This window comes from Herpailurus yagouaroundi, unplaced genomic scaffold (assembly GCF_014898765.1).
Source record: "Herpailurus yagouaroundi ecotype Mexico unplaced genomic scaffold, PumYag 530, whole genome shotgun sequence".
Taxonomy (NCBI): Eukaryota; Metazoa; Chordata; class Mammalia; order Carnivora; family Felidae; genus Herpailurus; species Herpailurus yagouaroundi.
In genome coordinates, this window is record NW_024412747.1 from 7831361 (window position 1) to 7849436 (window position 18076).

Sequence of the window (18076 nt, forward strand, 5' to 3'; positions counted from 1 at the left end):
GCCATATGAATATTCACTTTTATAAGGCCCCTGTTCAAGTTTTTTGTCCATTTTTTTAAAATGGAATCTCTACACCTAACATGGGACTCAAACTCATGACCCAGAGATTAAGAATCACAAGCTCCACCAACTAGCCAGCCAGGAGTCCCTGTCCATTTTTAAAATTGCTTGTCTTTTCGTTGATTTGTAGGAATTCTGTATGTGTCTTTTACCCAACACATAAATGTAAATGTCTTCTCTCAGACTTCAGCTTACCTTTTCAACTTAAGAAAAGGAGGTCTGATAAATGATGTCTTAATTTTGATGAAATTCAATTGATCCATTTTTCCGTCACCAGTTAATGCTTGTGTCATCTTTTAAAATTTATTTTGATAGAGAGAGAGAGCATGAGCATGGGAGGGGCAGAGACAGAGAAGGAGGGAGAGAATCCCCAGGTGGCTCTGCACGGTCAGTGTAGAGCCCGACACAGGGCTTGACACGGGCTCGACCCGGCTCGATCTGCAAACTGTGAGACCATGACCTGAGCCAAGACCAAGACCAGATACTCAATGGGCTAAGCCACCATGGTGCCCCAATTTTTTTTTAAGTTTATTTATTTATTTTGAGAAAGAGAGAGAGCATGCGTGCACCCATGGGCAAGTGAGGGAGGGGCAGAAAGAGAGAGAGAGAGAGAGAGAGAGAGAGAGAGAGAGCGAGCCCCAAGCAGGCTCTGCACTGTCAGCACAGAGCCCGGTACAGGGCTCAAACTCACGAACTGTGAGATCATAACCTGGGCCAAAACCAAGAGTAGGATGCTTAACCAGTGACTGAGCCACCCAGGCACTGCAATGATTGTGTCATTTTTAAAACATCTTTTCTGCTACAAGATCATGAAGATATTATCACGTTTTCTTCACGAGGATTATCTCAGCTTTTGCTTCACCCATCTCACCGATACTCAGATCTTCTCTCCCAGCCGTGCCGAATCTGTCACGGTCAAGGTCGTGCCACATGACAGTACAGACTGAGTTCATTAAACCTTTTCCATTATATGCACTATTACTTAAAAAAACAAATTCCTGGTAGTAAATAACAATGACAGAAATGTACTATGAGTCTTCATTAACTGTTTGAGTTATCACTTCAGTTTCTAGTAATACACCCCAGCTTTAACTGAGGTGAGCAGGTACTTTCTTTCACTAATATCAAAAGACATTTCAAGTGGTTGCCAGAGGCGGGAGATGGGCAAAATGGGTGAAGGGACTCAAAAGGTACAAACGTCTAAAGTCCTAGGGATGCAATGCACACACAGCATGGCAACTATAGCTAATAATATTGTATTGCCTACTTAAAATGTGCTAATAGATCCTGAAAGTTCATCATAAGGAAAAATAATTCTGTATGTACAGTGATGGATGTTAACTAAACTTATTTTGGTGGTCATTTCATAATATATACAATGTACACCTAAAACTAATATAATGTTATATGTCAGTTATACCTCAATAGAAAATACACACACATACACACACACACACACACACACACACACACAAACAGGTGACCCTTGAACAAAAAGGGTTTCAACTGCAATAGTCCATACATACATGGATTTCTCAATAAATTAGTACAGAACTATAAATGTATTTTCCTTGTGTTTTTCTTAATAACATTTTCTTTTCTCCTACTTTATTGTAAGAACACAATAAATACACATAATATACAAAATGCATGTTAATAAACCGTTTACATTATTGGTACAGCTTCCAGTCAATGGTTGGCTATTGGTAGTTAAGTTTGGGGAGTGTCAAAAGTTTTATGTAGATTTCTGGCAGTGCAAGGGGTCAGCGACCCTAATCCCAGCATTGTTCAAGGGTCAACTGTACATGTAATCATTGGGCAACAACAACAAAAGACATCTGAACATACTACAGATTGACATTTCTGAAAACAAGTGAAATTATAAATGTTCACCCTAAAACTGGACATACACTGAGCAGATACCACATAAACTCATTTCTCATGATGAAATGCCTGGAGTTCAGTGGAATCTGCTATTTGATAGAAAGAACATATAATTTCACATACTTCTATAAATCAACCTTTGAATTTGTCTTTCTTAATTAGACAGTACCTCTCCTGTCAGTGAACTCACATTAAAAAAAAGGTTGAAGAGAAAAGAACCAAGCACTTCGCTATTTATGCGATTCATCTGTATATATTTGAAGTGATTTGTGTTTATATAAAACCCAGTACTATCTTAAAATTCCACTATGGAGTCGCCCTGCGACATGTTTGAGTCCATCTGGCTAGGTGATACATTCCCTGAAACTGAAACTTAGAGCCACCAGTAAGATATCCCCATAGTGGGAAATGCGACGTGCCTTGTCTGAATACACCCTATGCCCTCAAGGCTAAAGTTCACTCTGTTAGGTCTTTTTTCAATTACTTTATTAAGAGCTATCGATGACTATTCTACTCAGAAAAATAAAGCCAATTTAATGTTTTTGGATTACCTTTACATTATTATGCAGAAGTCCCAATTTTTAAAAGCTAATAATATTTCACCAAGTGTCAATTAAAATTAACGCAACCCACACAGAAATCATGTAACACACTGGTTTAAAAAAAAAAAAAAAGTTACCATTGACGTGAACCTGGACTTACCTGTGGTAATGGCTCTATGAAATTGATGCATGTCTTCTCCTGAGAGCTCCTGGGCTACTTGCAAGATCTTTTGTCTAACACCATCCAATTTCACTTCTGATTCTGTCAAAATCTCTTCCATATCAGGAGCACTATAATCAATATACCAGCCAGATGCTTTGTTAGTGAAAAACTGAAATCATCTAAATATCAATAAACAGGGGCACCTGGATGGCGCAGTCGGTTAAGCATCCGACGTCGGCTCAGGTCATGATCTTACAGCTTGTGAGTTCCAGGCCTGCGTCGGGCTCTGTGCCGGGCTCTGTGCCGACAGCTCGGAGCCCAGAGCCTGCTTCGGATTCTGTGTCTCCCTCTCTCTGCTCCTCCCTCCCTCTCTCCCTTTCTCTCTCAAAAATAAATAAACATTTAAAAAATTTATAAAAATAATAAGTATCAACAAACATAGGGCTGAATTAATATTGTATCTGGATGCTTCTAACTCAAAACCATAATTTTATTTATTATATTTATTAAAAATACGTAAAATCAGGGGCGCCTCGGTGCCTCAGTTAGTTAAGTGTCTGACTACAGCTCAGGTCATGATCTCATGGTTCCTGGATTCGAGCCCTGTGTTGGGCTCTGTGCTGACAGCTCAGAGCCTACAGCCTGCTTTGGATTCTGTGTCTCCCCCTCTCTCTGCCCCTCCCCTGCTCATGCTCCGTCTCTCTCTCAAAATTAAATAAACATTAAAAAAAAACATATGTAAAATCAATTTAAGAAACAAAACAGATGAACATGTGGGAAGTAGGGGGAGGGGGAGAGAAGAGAGGGACATAAACAAGAGACTTAATGATAGAGAACAAACTATGGGTTGATGGAAGGAGGTGGGTGGGAGATGGGACTAAATGGGTGGTGGGTACTAAGGAGGGCACTTGTGATGAGCACTGGCTGCTTATGTAAGTGATAAATCATTGAATTCTACTCCTGAAACCAATATTCCATTTGTTAACTAAAATTTAAATTAAAAAAAAGAAAAAAAATTAAAAAATCAAATCAAAATATGTAAAATAAAAAAAAAAAGTAAAATCAGGGGTGTCTGTCTGGCTCAGTCAGTAGAGCATACGACTCTTGATCTCAGGGTCATGAGTTCAAGCCCCACATTAGGCACAGAACTTTAAAAAAAAAGTGCATAAAATATGAAATCTGCTCACTGACAGTAGCTATCTTTGGTATTATGACTGACTTCTTTCATTCGGTATCTTTATTTTTCTACAATTTATTCTGAAGATTACCATTTTCTAAGTTTACTATAATAAGAATTTATTATTTTTGGTAGAGAAATCCTTATAAGATGACTTTACAAAATAACATGGCTTTTTCTAAAATATTAAGATGCTCTGCCACAGTTCTATTATTTCTTTAAACCGATGAATATTGATGTCAATTGTTTTTAAATTGCAATATGTATTGAAAAACTGTTCATAATTAATCAAAACAGTGTTGCTTCTTTCCATAAGCTCAAGTTCAAAAACAGTTTAATTTCCTTTCATGATATAAACTGAGAACTCATTAAAAAAAACAAGCAAAAATTTTAGTCAGGTTAAGATGAAGAAAAGGTTAACAGTGCCCAATTCCAAGAAATCTATGTATGGCAAATTCACTTCCACTTAATAGAATAAAAACTAAACTATTAGAGAGTTATCTTAAAAGTTGCAAATGAGTGAATAGAACACTTCAGTAATATTTTTAATACTAAAAAATGGTAAATTATATTTGGATTTCCCTAAATGCTTTATAAGATACATAGTGCAAATCCTTCTAGCGGCATTTGTAATTTGTAACAATCTCTCCCTGGGCGTTGGTGGGAAAGGCACTTTCTTTTTTTTTTTTTTTTTTTTTTTTTAATGTCTTATTTTATTTTTGAGAGAAAGAGCACAAGCTGGGAGAGAGAGAGAGAGACAGGGAGACACAGAATCCAAAGCAGGCTCCAGGCTCTGAGCTGTCAGCATAGAGCCTGATGTCAGCACAGAACCCCACACGGGGCCTGAAAGCATGGATGCTACACTGACTGAGCCACCCAGGTGCCCCAGGGTGGGCACTTTCTAACCTCACGCAAAACAGAGAAGCAAAGAAAGCTGATTAAATGAAAAAGGATACAAACAAAGAAGCAAAGGTGAAAGACGAAGATACTCAGCTGCATTCATAAGAAATTCCTGAATCTTTAAAATTTATTTTCCTCCTCTGCTTAGGCTAGTTTAAGCTGTTTTCTTTTACATACATACAACCAAGGAATCTAGGATATATACAGAGCCTACGTAGAAAAATAAAATAACAAAATCCTACAGAAAGGAATTTCAAAGAAAAGATGTCTCAGAGCTGTAGGAAAAGGAACTTTCAAAAAATTAGTCAGTAGTATCATATGCTGCAAAAATGTAAACTAAGAGTATGTACTAGATTTAGCAATATGAGGGTAACAAGGGCAATCTCAATAGTTGTGAGGCAGAAAAGCAGATTGCAATGAGTTGGAAAACGAATGGGAACATAAATAAAGCAGATTTCCACATTTATCTAATATTGAAATTTTGCACATATCACCTAAGTAAAGCTTTAACGTAATAAGCTCTGGTAAATCACTAGAAATTTAATATTTTCACAAACAATACCTGTATCACTGAGTGCTCTTAACAACACAAAATTCCTAGTTGCTCTGAAAATAAGAACTTTCCCTTTTGGGGAGCCTGGGTGGCTTAGTCAGTTAAGTGTCCAACTTTGGGTCAGGTCATGATCTCATGGTTTGTGGGTTTGTGCCCCACATTGGGCTCTGTTCCGACAGTGTAGAGCCTACTTAGGATTCTCTCTCAAACAAAAATAATATAAAAACAGGGAGGGGGACAAAACATAAGAGAATCTTAAATATGGAGAACAAACAAAGGGTTACAGGAGAGGTTGTTGGGGGGGGGGATGGGCTAAACAGGTAAGGGGCATTAAGGAATCTACCCCTGAAATTCTTTTAGCATACTGTTGCACTATATGCTAACTAACTTGGATGTAAATTTAACAAAAAGAAAAAAGAAATACCTATTTCCTTAAAAATCAGAAAACCAAAAAAAAAAAAAAAAAAAAAAAAATATTCTCTCTCTCTGCTCCTCCCCCACTCACACTCACTGACTCTCAAAACTAATACTTAAAAAAAAAACTTTCCTCCCTATTCTGATTAAAATATTTATTCTTAAAATCTTCTTGCTGCTAACATCCTCCAATCCCAGTATTCATAGAATAAATCACAGAATCTTCTAACAGCTAGGTACTGTCCACTGAAGTATAAAGCATTACAAAGTACATATATAACACGTATCAAAGTGTATGCCACTGGAACAAATTTTAGAGATATTTACTCACCTTGTAATTCTATGGAGGAGAAAAATTGTCCTTTTACTTTCCACAGTTATATCCCGACTAAGTTTCACAAGTCTCTCGTATTTGTCATGTCTTGCATCAAGTTCCTGCTGAAATGCTAAGAACACATTATTACAACCATAAGCATGCATATTCTATACTTTGAGCCTATCAAACATTGTTGATAGGCACAATAGAGCAACTATTATTGTTATTAGGCACAACAGAGCAACTATTATTTACTCTATTTAACTCTTATCTATTTACTCTTAAACTATTTATTTACTCTTATTTAACTATTATTTACTCTATATATAAGATATAAAATATAAAAATAAAGAGCAAATCATCTCATTTACTTTTAAAGCATTTGGAAATTACAGACTGTGTTCTTTGAACACAGGTATGCTTTAACTGGGTTTTGCCACTCACAGCCTCACAATAAGATGTATATACTGTAAAAAAATACCCCATCTAGTAAACATGAGATTGTTATCACAGAACTATCACACAGGACTTTAAAAAATTCCTTCCAATTACCTAAGTTACATAACATTTTTAATCATCTTGTTTTAATCATATGCAATATTATCTCCCCCTCAAAAAAATTGATTTCATTAAAAAATAAAAGTTTATAACTTTTAATGACATCAACTTTCTGAATTTCCAAGCCCTAGTCACTAAAATATCCATAAACCACTTAACTCTTAATTAATAACCGCTTTATTTCAGAAGCATTGTTACCCCAAAGACCCAGCAAACTGCCTGCCCTATAGGGAGCACCCAGATGTATTTTGCATGAATTAAAAAAACCCAAAACTTGAATAAACTATTAACCACATAACAGGCTGACAAGGACCAAAGACACCTGCCCTTTTATTATTGAGATAATAATTAAGTTCGGATTTTGTCTATTTCAAGACAATCAAAAGTTTTTATTTATTATGAACATTAATGACTACTGTGAATTAAATACCATGAATACAAAGTTATATAAGACAAACCCTATCCTCGAGCTTAGTCCAGTATAAGACAAAATTGTAAATAAGTTAATAAAATACACAATAAATCTATGTAAAGGTTTGGGAAAGCAGGGTCCACATTCTTCTTGTTCACTCCTAACACATACTAGAACATGATAGATGATCAGTATTTCATGACTGAATGGATGAACGGATAATTAATAAATGCAATATCTGTCAATAAATTTGCTTGAGAGAAAAATCACAAAGGCTTCAAAGGAAGAAGCTACTTGAGTGGGGTCTTGAGGAAAAACCACAGTTCACCAGATGGACAATGGGGGTACCAAATGAGAAGCAACCCTGAGCTTAAAGAATTACATGTGAAAAGGCACAGAAACATACAAAAGCAACATGTGCTTGGAAACAAGCAGCTGTGTCAGATGTGCCACAGAGTATCAGGCTGGGGAATAGGTGGCCCATTGCAGGTTTTCCACTGTGTATACAGTCCTATCAATACACTCTCTAATCAATCACAAGTGGTCTTATACCTCTGAAGATCACTGTAAGTGCTGTGGTGGTTTTAAAACATGCCTGCACATTAAGGAGGGCACTTGTTGGGATGAGAACTGGGTGTTATATATAAGTCATCAATCACTGGGTTCTAGTCCTGAAGCCAAGACAGTGTATTTTTTGAGAATAAAAAAAAAAAAAAATAATAATAAAGATGTGGTGTATGTATACACACACACACACACACTCTCTCTCTCTCTCTCTCTCTCTCTCAATGGAATACTATTCAGCGATGAAAAGTAATGAAATTGTGCCGTGTGCAACAATGTGGATGGAACTGGAGGGCATTATAATAAGTGAAATTAGTCACAGAAAGACACAGCATATGATTTCATTCATATGCAGAATTTGAGAAACTTAACAGATGAACATAGGGGAAGGAAAGGAAAAATAAGATAAAAAGAGAAAGGAAGGCAAACCGTAAGAGACTCTTAAATATAGAGAACTGAGGGTTGATGGGGGGACAGTGGGTTAAATGGGTGATGGGCATTAATAACGAAGGGCACTTTTTGGGATGAGCACTGGGTGTCATATATAAGAGATGAATTATTGGGTTCTACTCCTAAATCTAAGACTATACTATACATTAACTAACTTGAGAACGAACGAATGAATAAAATAAAATATGCCCACAAGTTATTCCACCTTCAGTAGGTGGAAACTAATTCCCTTCCCCTTAAATATGAAGTTTTTAAGCTGCTTCATTTCTAAGAGAGGGTAGCAAAAGTGACTATGTATCATGTCTGAGATCAGGGCATAAGGCCACTATGGCTTCCTCCTTGCTCTGACTGGGGGAAGCTCGATGCCGTAACATCAGGACCCTCAAGTAGTCCCATGGAGGAGACCATGTGAGGAAGTGGGAGCTGGCTGTTGGCAGAAGGCCTAACTTGCCAATTGCTGTGGATCCTGCAGCCCCAATCTAGCCTTCAGATGACTGCAAGTTGGAAAGGACAGCTCAAGCCCTCTCAGGTTCCTGAACCACAAAAACTGTAAGGTATAGGAGGGTGGCTGGAGGATACAGGGAAGGAGAATTTTGTTTTAGGGTTTGTTTTGAATAAAGAGCAACTTGACCCAGTTAAAAGGACAACTGTGAAAAAGTACATACATACACATAAACATTATATATACGAATAGTATATACATAACACGTACATATATGATTTACTAACAGAGTTCCCACTCTGTGCAAAATGTTGAGTCAAAACAAAAGTGTGGTCCCTGTCTTCAAAAGTCTGGCTGAGGAAACAAAACCATCACATGCTTAAAAGTTATTAACTACATATATATATATATATATATATATATATACACACACACACACACATACATACATATATATACACATATACACATACACACACATATATACATATATATATACACATCTGACGTTTATTTATATATCAAGTACACAATAATTTTTAGTTATATGGCATGTCTGATGTTAACTGTTTACCTGTAGACCTGTAATGAAAGAAAAAAAAAAAAAAAGTCAAGACTTCAGTAATCTCGACTTTAATGGCAGACCTAACACCATAGCCAACCTCCAGGAAAAGTAAAAGATTCACACACCCACATCTTAAATTCTGATGGGCTGGTTTTTTGTTTTTTGGGTTTTTTTTTTTTTTTTGCGTGCACAACATGTCTAAATTATCCTTGTTACAACCTCTTTAGTTCTCTTCCCTTCGTCAACTTACATTACAGAGAACTTACATTTGAAGGCCAACATCACAGGTGAAGATGAATTAACATCCTTCCCTTCTCTTCTCTGGTTATGTGGGAAATTGTCATGCTTCCTTTTCCTGAACCCTCCTGATCCTTATGTAGAGAAGGAGAAAAAAGTTGGACAGGGCTCTTCCACCAACAAGACTTACAACGTAAAGTCAGCTAACCCCTTCCTTCCTCTTAAACCAGTGTCCACGGGGCTCTCGCCTTAGAGGCTTTCCCAGCGGACTCGCAGAAAACCAGCCTTGCTTTTTCTCCCCAAACCTTCAGCTCACCTCACTCAGGCTTCCACCAATGGCTTCCCTGATCTGGCACAAGGTGGAGCAATTACCGAACTAAGATTAAAAATAACAGGTCTTTAAGAAAAAGAGAGGTGTCAACAGGACCAATGTGGCCGGGAAATCACCGGGGCCGCCGCCTCCCCGAGCCTGCAAGGGGAGAGGGCATCCCTCAAGGGTGAAGAGAGGTGGAAAATCCGACAAAAAGGATGGAGATCCTCCCCCTTTGAATAAATAACGCCCAGTGCCGCCGAGGACGCCACCTTCTTTGCTGCTCATGTCGTCACGGCCTACGGTGAGATGAGCTGAGACTGAGGGCCTTGGAGCGAGACGAGTGCGCAAGGTGCCGGCCGGAGACCTGCCGAGGAGCCCTTTGCAGCCGGCCGACGTCTACGCACTGGCCGGAAGCGCGCGGCGGCAACCACTCACGCCTCTCCCTCCGCCCTCGCACACTTCCGGCCTGCACAACGGCCCCCTCCCCCCGTCCCTGGCTCCGCCCCGCGCACGGCCCGGGGACCTCGCGCCCGCTCTCTGTTGTTGTGCCTGCCCTCTGCTGTGCCTGAAGACAGAACACCTTCACACACTTCACTGCATGGTCTGTTAATAAAACAGACGACGGAAGCGAGGCGTGTGTGAAAGTGGAAAGAGGCGGAATATGTACGTGATTTTTTTTTTTTTTCCTCCAGGCTGCCTTGGAACACCCCCGCGTTTCCTCCGTGTGGACCCAGCCTTCCGCGCGATGAGTAGTGGGGATTGTAGTTTGCCCGCAGCTGCTGGCCCTGCGGCTGTCCCGACCAGGTTATGAGGAAGAGCGAGCCCTCGATCACCAATGGGAAGGTCTTTTCAGCCTCGAGGCCGAACCTTGGGGAGTTGGGAGTTTACACTTTCCATTCCTGGGCGTGACACCTGGAGGTCAAATGATGGAGATATGAAAATCAGTAAGCGTTCTGTCTGACGAGGGCAAAACCCGCCTTCTGCGCTCCTCCCCCTTGCTCCCCGCCTGTCTCCCCGTTTCTGCCCCCTTCTCCGCCCGGTCTCGCTTTACTCCTTTTTCCTTGTGTCTCTATAGCTTAACTTCTGTTCCTCAGCTTCTTTATCTGTAAAATAGGGATAGAATGGTACCTGCGTCCTAGGGTTATTTGAGGACAAAGTGAGTTCATGCTAAGGCTCTTAGAAGAGTATCTTTTCGCATAGTAAGTGCTCAATTAAATATTAGCTTTGATACCCTTCTCCCAACGTCGCCCTCCAAAAAGGGAGAGACAGAGAGAGAGAGGTTGGTAATAATAATAATAGGTGTGCACCACTAAGTTGAGAGCTTTTTATTTGGGACAGGTACTGCCATATCTTACTAGACTTACTACTACGAGGTACCACCACCCAGAACCCATAGCGCTTGTAAGTCTCTGTAAGTGTTTTTTTGAAGAATGAGGTTCGTGTCATCAAGATGGGTAACTAAGTGGCAATCCAGCATCTTCTAGATAAAACTCAGGGTAAGACTTGGTAAATTGGATGGCCTAGGCCTAGTGGGGAAAACACAAGTATATTTGGTGACGCTTGTGGGCACGTGTTGTACACACGGTCTTTCCTCCTTGTTAATTTAGGAGCAAAGAAACAGTAAATGAAACAATTTGGATAGAACATGGCGGTATTTTCGAGCCGCAGGCCGGAGTGTGTCATAGGAAGGTTTTCTGCCCTGGGTAAGCTTTAGGGCCTCTCCCAACTCCAAGCTAGAAAGTAACGACCATCCATCCATACCTTTCTGCATACCTACTGCTCTCTGAATACGTGAATTGATTAACCAAATTCCTTGTGGATTAAATAGGCTCTGAAGACTCTTGCTTTGTAGATTTGGGACGAATAATTCTGAGTTTGTGGGAGGTCTGCCCCTGCTAACATCCACCAGTATCCTCCTTCCCTGATTAGAGATGACTTGACCATGGGGACAGGGAGGTGGGGGGGGGGGGGGGGAACCCCTCTGATAGAAATATAATCATTTTAATATGTCTCCCTCTAGATCCAGAGAAGCCCATAATTTACAAACACTTTTAAAGTCAGTATTTATTATACCACAGTCTGAGAAAGGGTATTTTTTCCTAATTCTGCTGGACTGGCCCCTCTGAAGACCTCAACTGTCCAAAAAACATAGATCAGCCATATTCATTCTCTTTCTCCAGCCACCACTCCTGTTCAGCTGTTGACAGCTGTGTTACTCAAACTGCTTTTCACTGCTTCCCATAACGATTAGAACACAAAGTTTCATAACCCGTGATGACTTCTCAAAGTACTTCAGGGACTCTTTGCCAGCACTTATTTGCATAGGCATTGCTCCAGGTGTCCCATCTGTAGCTGCCCTTTGGGGAGGAAATACTTCTCAACCTTGGGTAACCTGCAGAAGGTAACTCCACCTTGTCTCCTTGCTCTGTTGCTTCAGATGCATGCACATAGTTTGGGTATTTGGCAAAACATATTTTTGTTCGCTTTTAAAGGAGAACTACCACCCCAAGTTGGGAAGCAGAAGGTAAAACATTTTCAGCAAGAAATGTTGGTGTGGTTTTCGGAACGGTTTTCCTTCCCCCTCTTATCTTTGCATTCCATTTGCCCACATTTGACTCCGTAAAGCTCTAGGCCTTTGGAGCACACCTGTGTTTATAAATCCTCACATTTGTCACCTTTGTAAGGAAAAACATCTGATATCAAAATTGGTTTGAGGTATTAAAAAAAAAATCACATAATCAACTAAGAGGAAAAATACAGGCTCTCAGGATATTTTCTATTTTAGCTTTTGCGTGGTTATGTAGTTATTAAGTAAATTCCAGTGGAGGCGGGGGGGGGGGGAATCATGGGAAATTGCTAGAACCTTCAGGGACCAGTTTTAAAGCAATAACCATAATATTTAAAAGATACCTATAGGGTCTGAAGGGGTATTGTGAAGTGTATACATACCAATTCACAGATTTATTTTTCAAGCAATGCTAGGACATGATAGGAGAAAAGGATTTTCCTTCTAGTTCTTTACTGGAGAGGGAAGCTGGTATTGGAGGGAATAAAAAGGGATGGGCAAAACCACAATGAGATACCACTTCACAACCACAAGGATGGCTATAATAAAAATAAATAAACACAAGTGTTAGTGGAGATACAAAGAAATTGGAACTCTCATCATTGCTGGTAGGAATGTAAAATGGTGCAGCAGTTGTAAGAAGACTGATAGTCTCAAAAAGTTAAGCACAGAATTATCACATGACCTAATAATTCCACTGCCAAATGTATGCCTTGGACACGGATGTTCATAGCAGCACTATTCACAGCAATGAAAAGGTGGAAACCAGCCAATGGCCAGCAACAAATGGATAGATGAACAAAATATGGAACATCTTTGTAATAGAGCAATACTTAGCAACGAAAAAGAATGAAATACTATCCATGCTATGAGTGAACCTTAAAAACATGCTAAGTGAAATAATCCCATTCCAAGAAGAGCACGTAGTATAGGATTGCATTTCTTTGAAATGTTTAAAATATGCAAATCTATACAAAGCAGATTGGGGTTGAGAGGCTTGGGAGATAGGAGATAGGAGAAGGATCGCTAAAGTGTATGGGGTTTCTTTTTGAGGTGATAAAGATGTTCTAAAATTGTGACGATGGTTGCACATATCTATGGATATATTGAAAACTTGTATTTGTCGCTTTAAATCAATGGAATTGTAGATAAATGAATTCTATCAATAAAGCTATGAAAATTTATTTTTTGAAAGAATGATAGGAAACATTCATTTCAAATCCTGTAACTATATCCTGGTAGATATATAGACATACTTCAGTGTTACTGAGGAAGAGCCTTAAACAGTACAGCTTCAATTTATTTTTAAAAATCTATAATTGGGGCGCCTGGGTGGCTCAGTCGGTTGAGCGTCTGACTTCGGCTCAGGTCATGATCTCACAGCTCGTGAGTTCAAGCCCCGCGTCGGGCTGTGTGCTGACAGCTCAGAGCCTGGAGCCTGCTTCCGATTCTGTGTCTCCCTCTCTCTCTGCCCCAACCCACTCACATTCTGTCTCTGTCTCTCTCAAAAATAAATAAACATTGAAAAAAAATTTTTTTAAATCTATAGTGAAGAAGATGCCAAGTACTTTAACCTTACAGATTTGATAATGTTCAACCGACATTTCCATGCCTAATTTGTGCCTGGCAATGTGATTTGTGCCATAGAGGACACAACCATTTTCAACTCCTTCAGCAAATCTTTGCATGAACAGAACCATGCACAGGTACTGTTCTAAGGATTGCTGATTCCGAGGCACATGAAGTTTATTTTCTAATGAGATGAGACAGATGAGGACACATTAAGCATATAGTATTAGAAAGTGATCGTTGCTATAAAGGAAAATAAAGTGAAAACAAGAAAAAGAGATGAAGGATAGGGTTGCCAGCGGTGAGGGTGAGAGTTGCAATTGACAGAGGGTAGTTGGGAAGTACCTCACTGAGAAGGGGCCATGCCTTGCAAAGAGCTGGAGTATTTTTCCTTCCCTGTGTGCTAGTAATTCTTCCTTTTCTCTCCTATATTATTCTTCTTTCTCCTGTCCTCTACTGCGTCATTCCCATCACCATACAAACTTGCTGCCCTATCATCCATCTTACAAGAGTCTGCTGACTCCACTTCTATCTCCAACTTACCCGCCATTTCTCTCCTCTTTGCAGTAAAACCTCTACAATACCTCTAGTCCCATTCTTCCTGGGTCTGTCCGTAATCAGGCTGTCACTGCTCAGAAATTGCTGTTGCCAATATCACTAATGACTTCCACATTGATAAATCTGGTTAGCCAGTTTAATTAGCCAGTTCTCAGTCCTTTGTCGTTCCTTCTCATCTCCCCAAACCGAACAATCAATTGTTCAAAAGACTTCCTCTCTGATACACTTGTTTTCGTATTGCTCTCATTCTGATGATTTTAAATGCCATCTATAACCTAATAACCCCACTTTATGTCCCTACTGCAGAAAATTCATACCAGCTCAAACCCATATCCCAGTACCTTATTCACATATCTGAACATATCAATCCCCCAAAACCCAGCTCTTCAGCATTATTCCCTATTTCAGTTAATGTGAATCTCTTTTTCCAATCGACCAGACTAAAAAACTATAGTCATCCTTGACTCCTCTTTCTTTCACATTCTACATCATGTTTGCTATGGACTGAATTGCATTCCCCAAAATTGCTATGTGGAAGCCCTAACCCTCAATGTGACTATCTTTGGAGATAGGACTTTTAAAAGGAGGTAATTAAGGTTAAATAAGGTCATGGGGTGGGGTCCTAATCTGATAGGACTGATGGCCTTACAACAAGACAGGGTGGGGGGGATCTCTCTTCGTGAGCATATAACAAGGAAAGGCCATTTGAGGACACAGCAAGAAGGTGGCCATCCGCAAGCCAGGAAGAGAGGTCTCACCAGAACCTGACCATCCTGGAACCCTGATCTCAGACTTCCAGCCTCCGAGTGTGAGAAAATAAACACTTGTTTATCCATTGTTTAAGCAGCCCAGTTGATGGTATTTCGTTACAGCAGCCCAAGCAGACTAAGCCACTATTCCTTACCAAATCCTATTGGCTCTACCTTCAACATATATTCAGCTTACAACCAATCTCCTATTCTATTATACAATAGTAGAACCAATTCTATTATCCTCTTCCCCAAGCTACCATTATCTCTTACCTCAAATACCGTAGTACTCTCCTAACTGAATGTACATGTCAATCCTCCTCATCAAGAGGTGGAGTCAGTTTTCTCACCCCCTAAAACTGAGTTGGCCTTTTGATTTGTTTTGACTAATACAATGTGGGGGAAGTGGTACTGGGTCAGTACCTAAGCCTAGACCGTAAGAGACCCAACAGCTTCCCTTTTAGCTCTCTTGGAACCTTAAGCCACGTAAGATGTCTGACTATTCTATGAGAGAGGCCTGAGCAGCCCCCCTTCCTTAAAACCAAACCAGCTGAGGTGCCAGACATGTGAGTGAAGCCATCTTGGACATTCTAGTCCCAGCTGAACTCCCTTCTCAATGCAACAGAATGAGAACACCAGCGATCACCACCATGGAGCAAAAGAACCATCCAACTAACCCACAAGAATCATGAAAAATAATAAGTCATGTTAAAGTCTTTAAGTTTTAGGGTAATTTGTTACACAGCAATAGATAACTGATACACACTGGTGTCCGTTTTCAATTTTGCCAACTTTCAGTCATTTTTCCACACAGCACTTAGTGATTCTGTTAAAATATACATATATGGTGTTACTCCTCTACTTAAAACTGCAAGGATACTCACGTCCCTCAGAGTAAAAGTCAAAGTTATTACAAGACCCTACATAATTGGCACCAACCACCACCTCATTACCTTGTTCTCATCCACTGTTCGCTAACTCTACTCCATCCTCTTTGGCCTTCTGTTTCAAACAGGGTAGACATAGTCCTGCCTCAAAGCTTAGCATCTACTGTTCTTTTGGCATGGATTGCTTTCCACGGATTTCTCCAAGACTTGTTCTTTTCCTCCTACATATCCTCACTGAAAATAGAGGATGCCTTCTGTGGTAGACCAAATAATGGCCTTCCAAAGATGTCCAGATCCTAGCCACCAAAACTTGTAAATATGTTACCTTAATGGCAAAAGTGACTTTGCAAATGTAATTAAATGAAGGATCTTGAGATAGGAAAGTTATCCTGGATTATCTGAGTGGGCCCAGTGTAATTACAAGCATACTTATAAGTAAATGGGGGAAGCAGAAGAGTCAGAAAAGGAGATAAGACCATGAAAGAAGTACAATGATGAGGTTACTGGCTGGAGGCCATGAGCCAAGGAATGCAAAAAGCTTCAAGAAGCTGGAAATCACAAGGAAGCAGATTCTTCCCTAGAGCTGTAGGAAAGAATACAGCATTACCAACTCTAGATTTTAACCCAATAAAATTTTGACCCATTTCTGACTTCTGACCTCTAGAACTATGAGATAATAAATATGTGTTGCTTGAAACCACGAGTTTGTGATCATTTGTTATGGCAGCAATAGAATCTATCTACAGACATAGATCCCTAGTAATCCATGTGAAATGTCCCCTTTATGTCCCTATATCCCTTCCTCTATCCCTTCTATATACATTTATATGTATGTATGTATGCATACATTTATATGTATATATATACAAATATATAATACATTTTATTAGTTATTTTATTTATTGTCTGATCTCTTTCACTAAAAATGTAACATCCATGTGTATAGGGATTTATATCTGTTTTGTGCTTTGCAACATCCGCATTGTTTAAATAGCATCGGACACATAATGCACATTAAATGCATACTCGTTGAATGAATGAATGAACGATTTATATACCAGATTTGTGCAAATGTATGTATATGCACACACTATATGCCTGTGATCATTGTTATAAAACTTAAAAATTGGGGCGCCTGGGTGGCTCAGTCGGTTAAGTGTCTGACTTCGGCTCAAGTAACGATCTCGCGGTCCGTGAGTTCGAGCCCCGCGTCGGGCTCTGTGCTGACTGCTCAGAGCCTGGAGCCTGTTTCAGATTCTGTGTCTCCCTCTCTGTCTGACACAGATTCTGTGTCTCCCTCTCTGCATGACCCCGTTCATGCTCTGTCTCTGTCTCAAAAATAAATGTTAAAAAAAAGTTTTTTTTTTAAAAAAACTTAAAAATTGGAAATTACTGGGGCGCCTGGGTGGGTCAGTTGGTTAAGTGTCCAACTTCAGCTCAGGTCATGATCTCACGGTTCATGAGTTCGAGCCCCGCATCAGGCTCTGTGCTGACAGCTCAGAGCCTGGAGCCTTTTTCAGATTCTGTGTCTCCCTCTCTATGCCCCTCCCCCACTCATGCTCTGTCTCTCTGTCTCTCTCTCTCAAAAATAAATAAACATTAAAAAAATTTTTAATTGGAAATTACTTAAATTATTATAATGTCTGCCATATTTAGTTAAATTTGGATGTACTCATAGAATGAAATACTATGTTGACTTTTAAAAGAATAAGATAGATTAATGCATTTATGTTAAAAGATACCCAAGGTACATCATCAGAAGAAAAAGGCAAGTTGCAAACCAGTATTTAGAGTGAGATTTCATTTCATAAATTTTTAAAAATGTAATTTAGGACACATGTATATGTGATTCCCGGTATCGTAATCTGAGCTGAAATCAAGAGTCAGAAGCTCAACCGACTGAGCCACCCAGGCACCCCCACATATTACTTTTATAAAAGAAAATACAGGTTTTAAATTTTGTTGTAAAGATGAAAGCAAATATGTCTCAGTGTTAAAAGTGTTTTTTTTCTAAATGATGCAATTATGGGAAGTTTTATTTTCATTTCCCAAATTGTTTTTAAGTGTGCATTATATTTATAACAAGGGAGAAAATATCATTTGGAAAAATATTAACAGTGTTTGTCTTTGAATGTCTGGATATGGGGATTTTTTTTCCTCTTCTCTCTGTATAATTCAAAGTCGCTATCACAAGTTT

General features: G+C 39.5%; 1 protein-coding gene and 1 long non-coding RNA gene across 2 annotated transcripts in view; one reads left to right on the plus strand and one right to left on the minus strand.

The window, feature by feature from the left end:
• Positions 1-9950, minus strand: part of TSNAX (translin associated factor X) — a 30103-nt gene extending 20153 nt beyond the window's left edge. Inside the window, exons 1-4 of the mRNA XM_040465018.1 lie at positions 9820-9950; positions 9267-9371; positions 6025-6139; positions 2647-2777 (exon numbers count right to left, since the gene is read on the minus strand). Of these exons, the coding sequence (XP_040320952.1) occupies positions 2647-2777; positions 6025-6139; positions 9267-9371; positions 9820-9835 (367 nt within the window). The 5' untranslated portion in view covers positions 9836-9950. The remainder of the gene's footprint in view (positions 1-2646; positions 2778-6024; positions 6140-9266; positions 9372-9819) is intronic.
• An 81-nt stretch (positions 9951-10031) lies between these two features.
• The window catches only part of LOC121023250 (uncharacterized), an 83626-nt gene continuing 75581 nt past the window's right edge, over positions 10032-18076 (plus strand). Inside the window, exon 1 of the long non-coding RNA XR_005787323.1 lies at positions 10032-10494. This is a non-coding gene — a long non-coding RNA (uncharacterized LOC121023250). The remainder of the gene's footprint in view (positions 10495-18076) is intronic.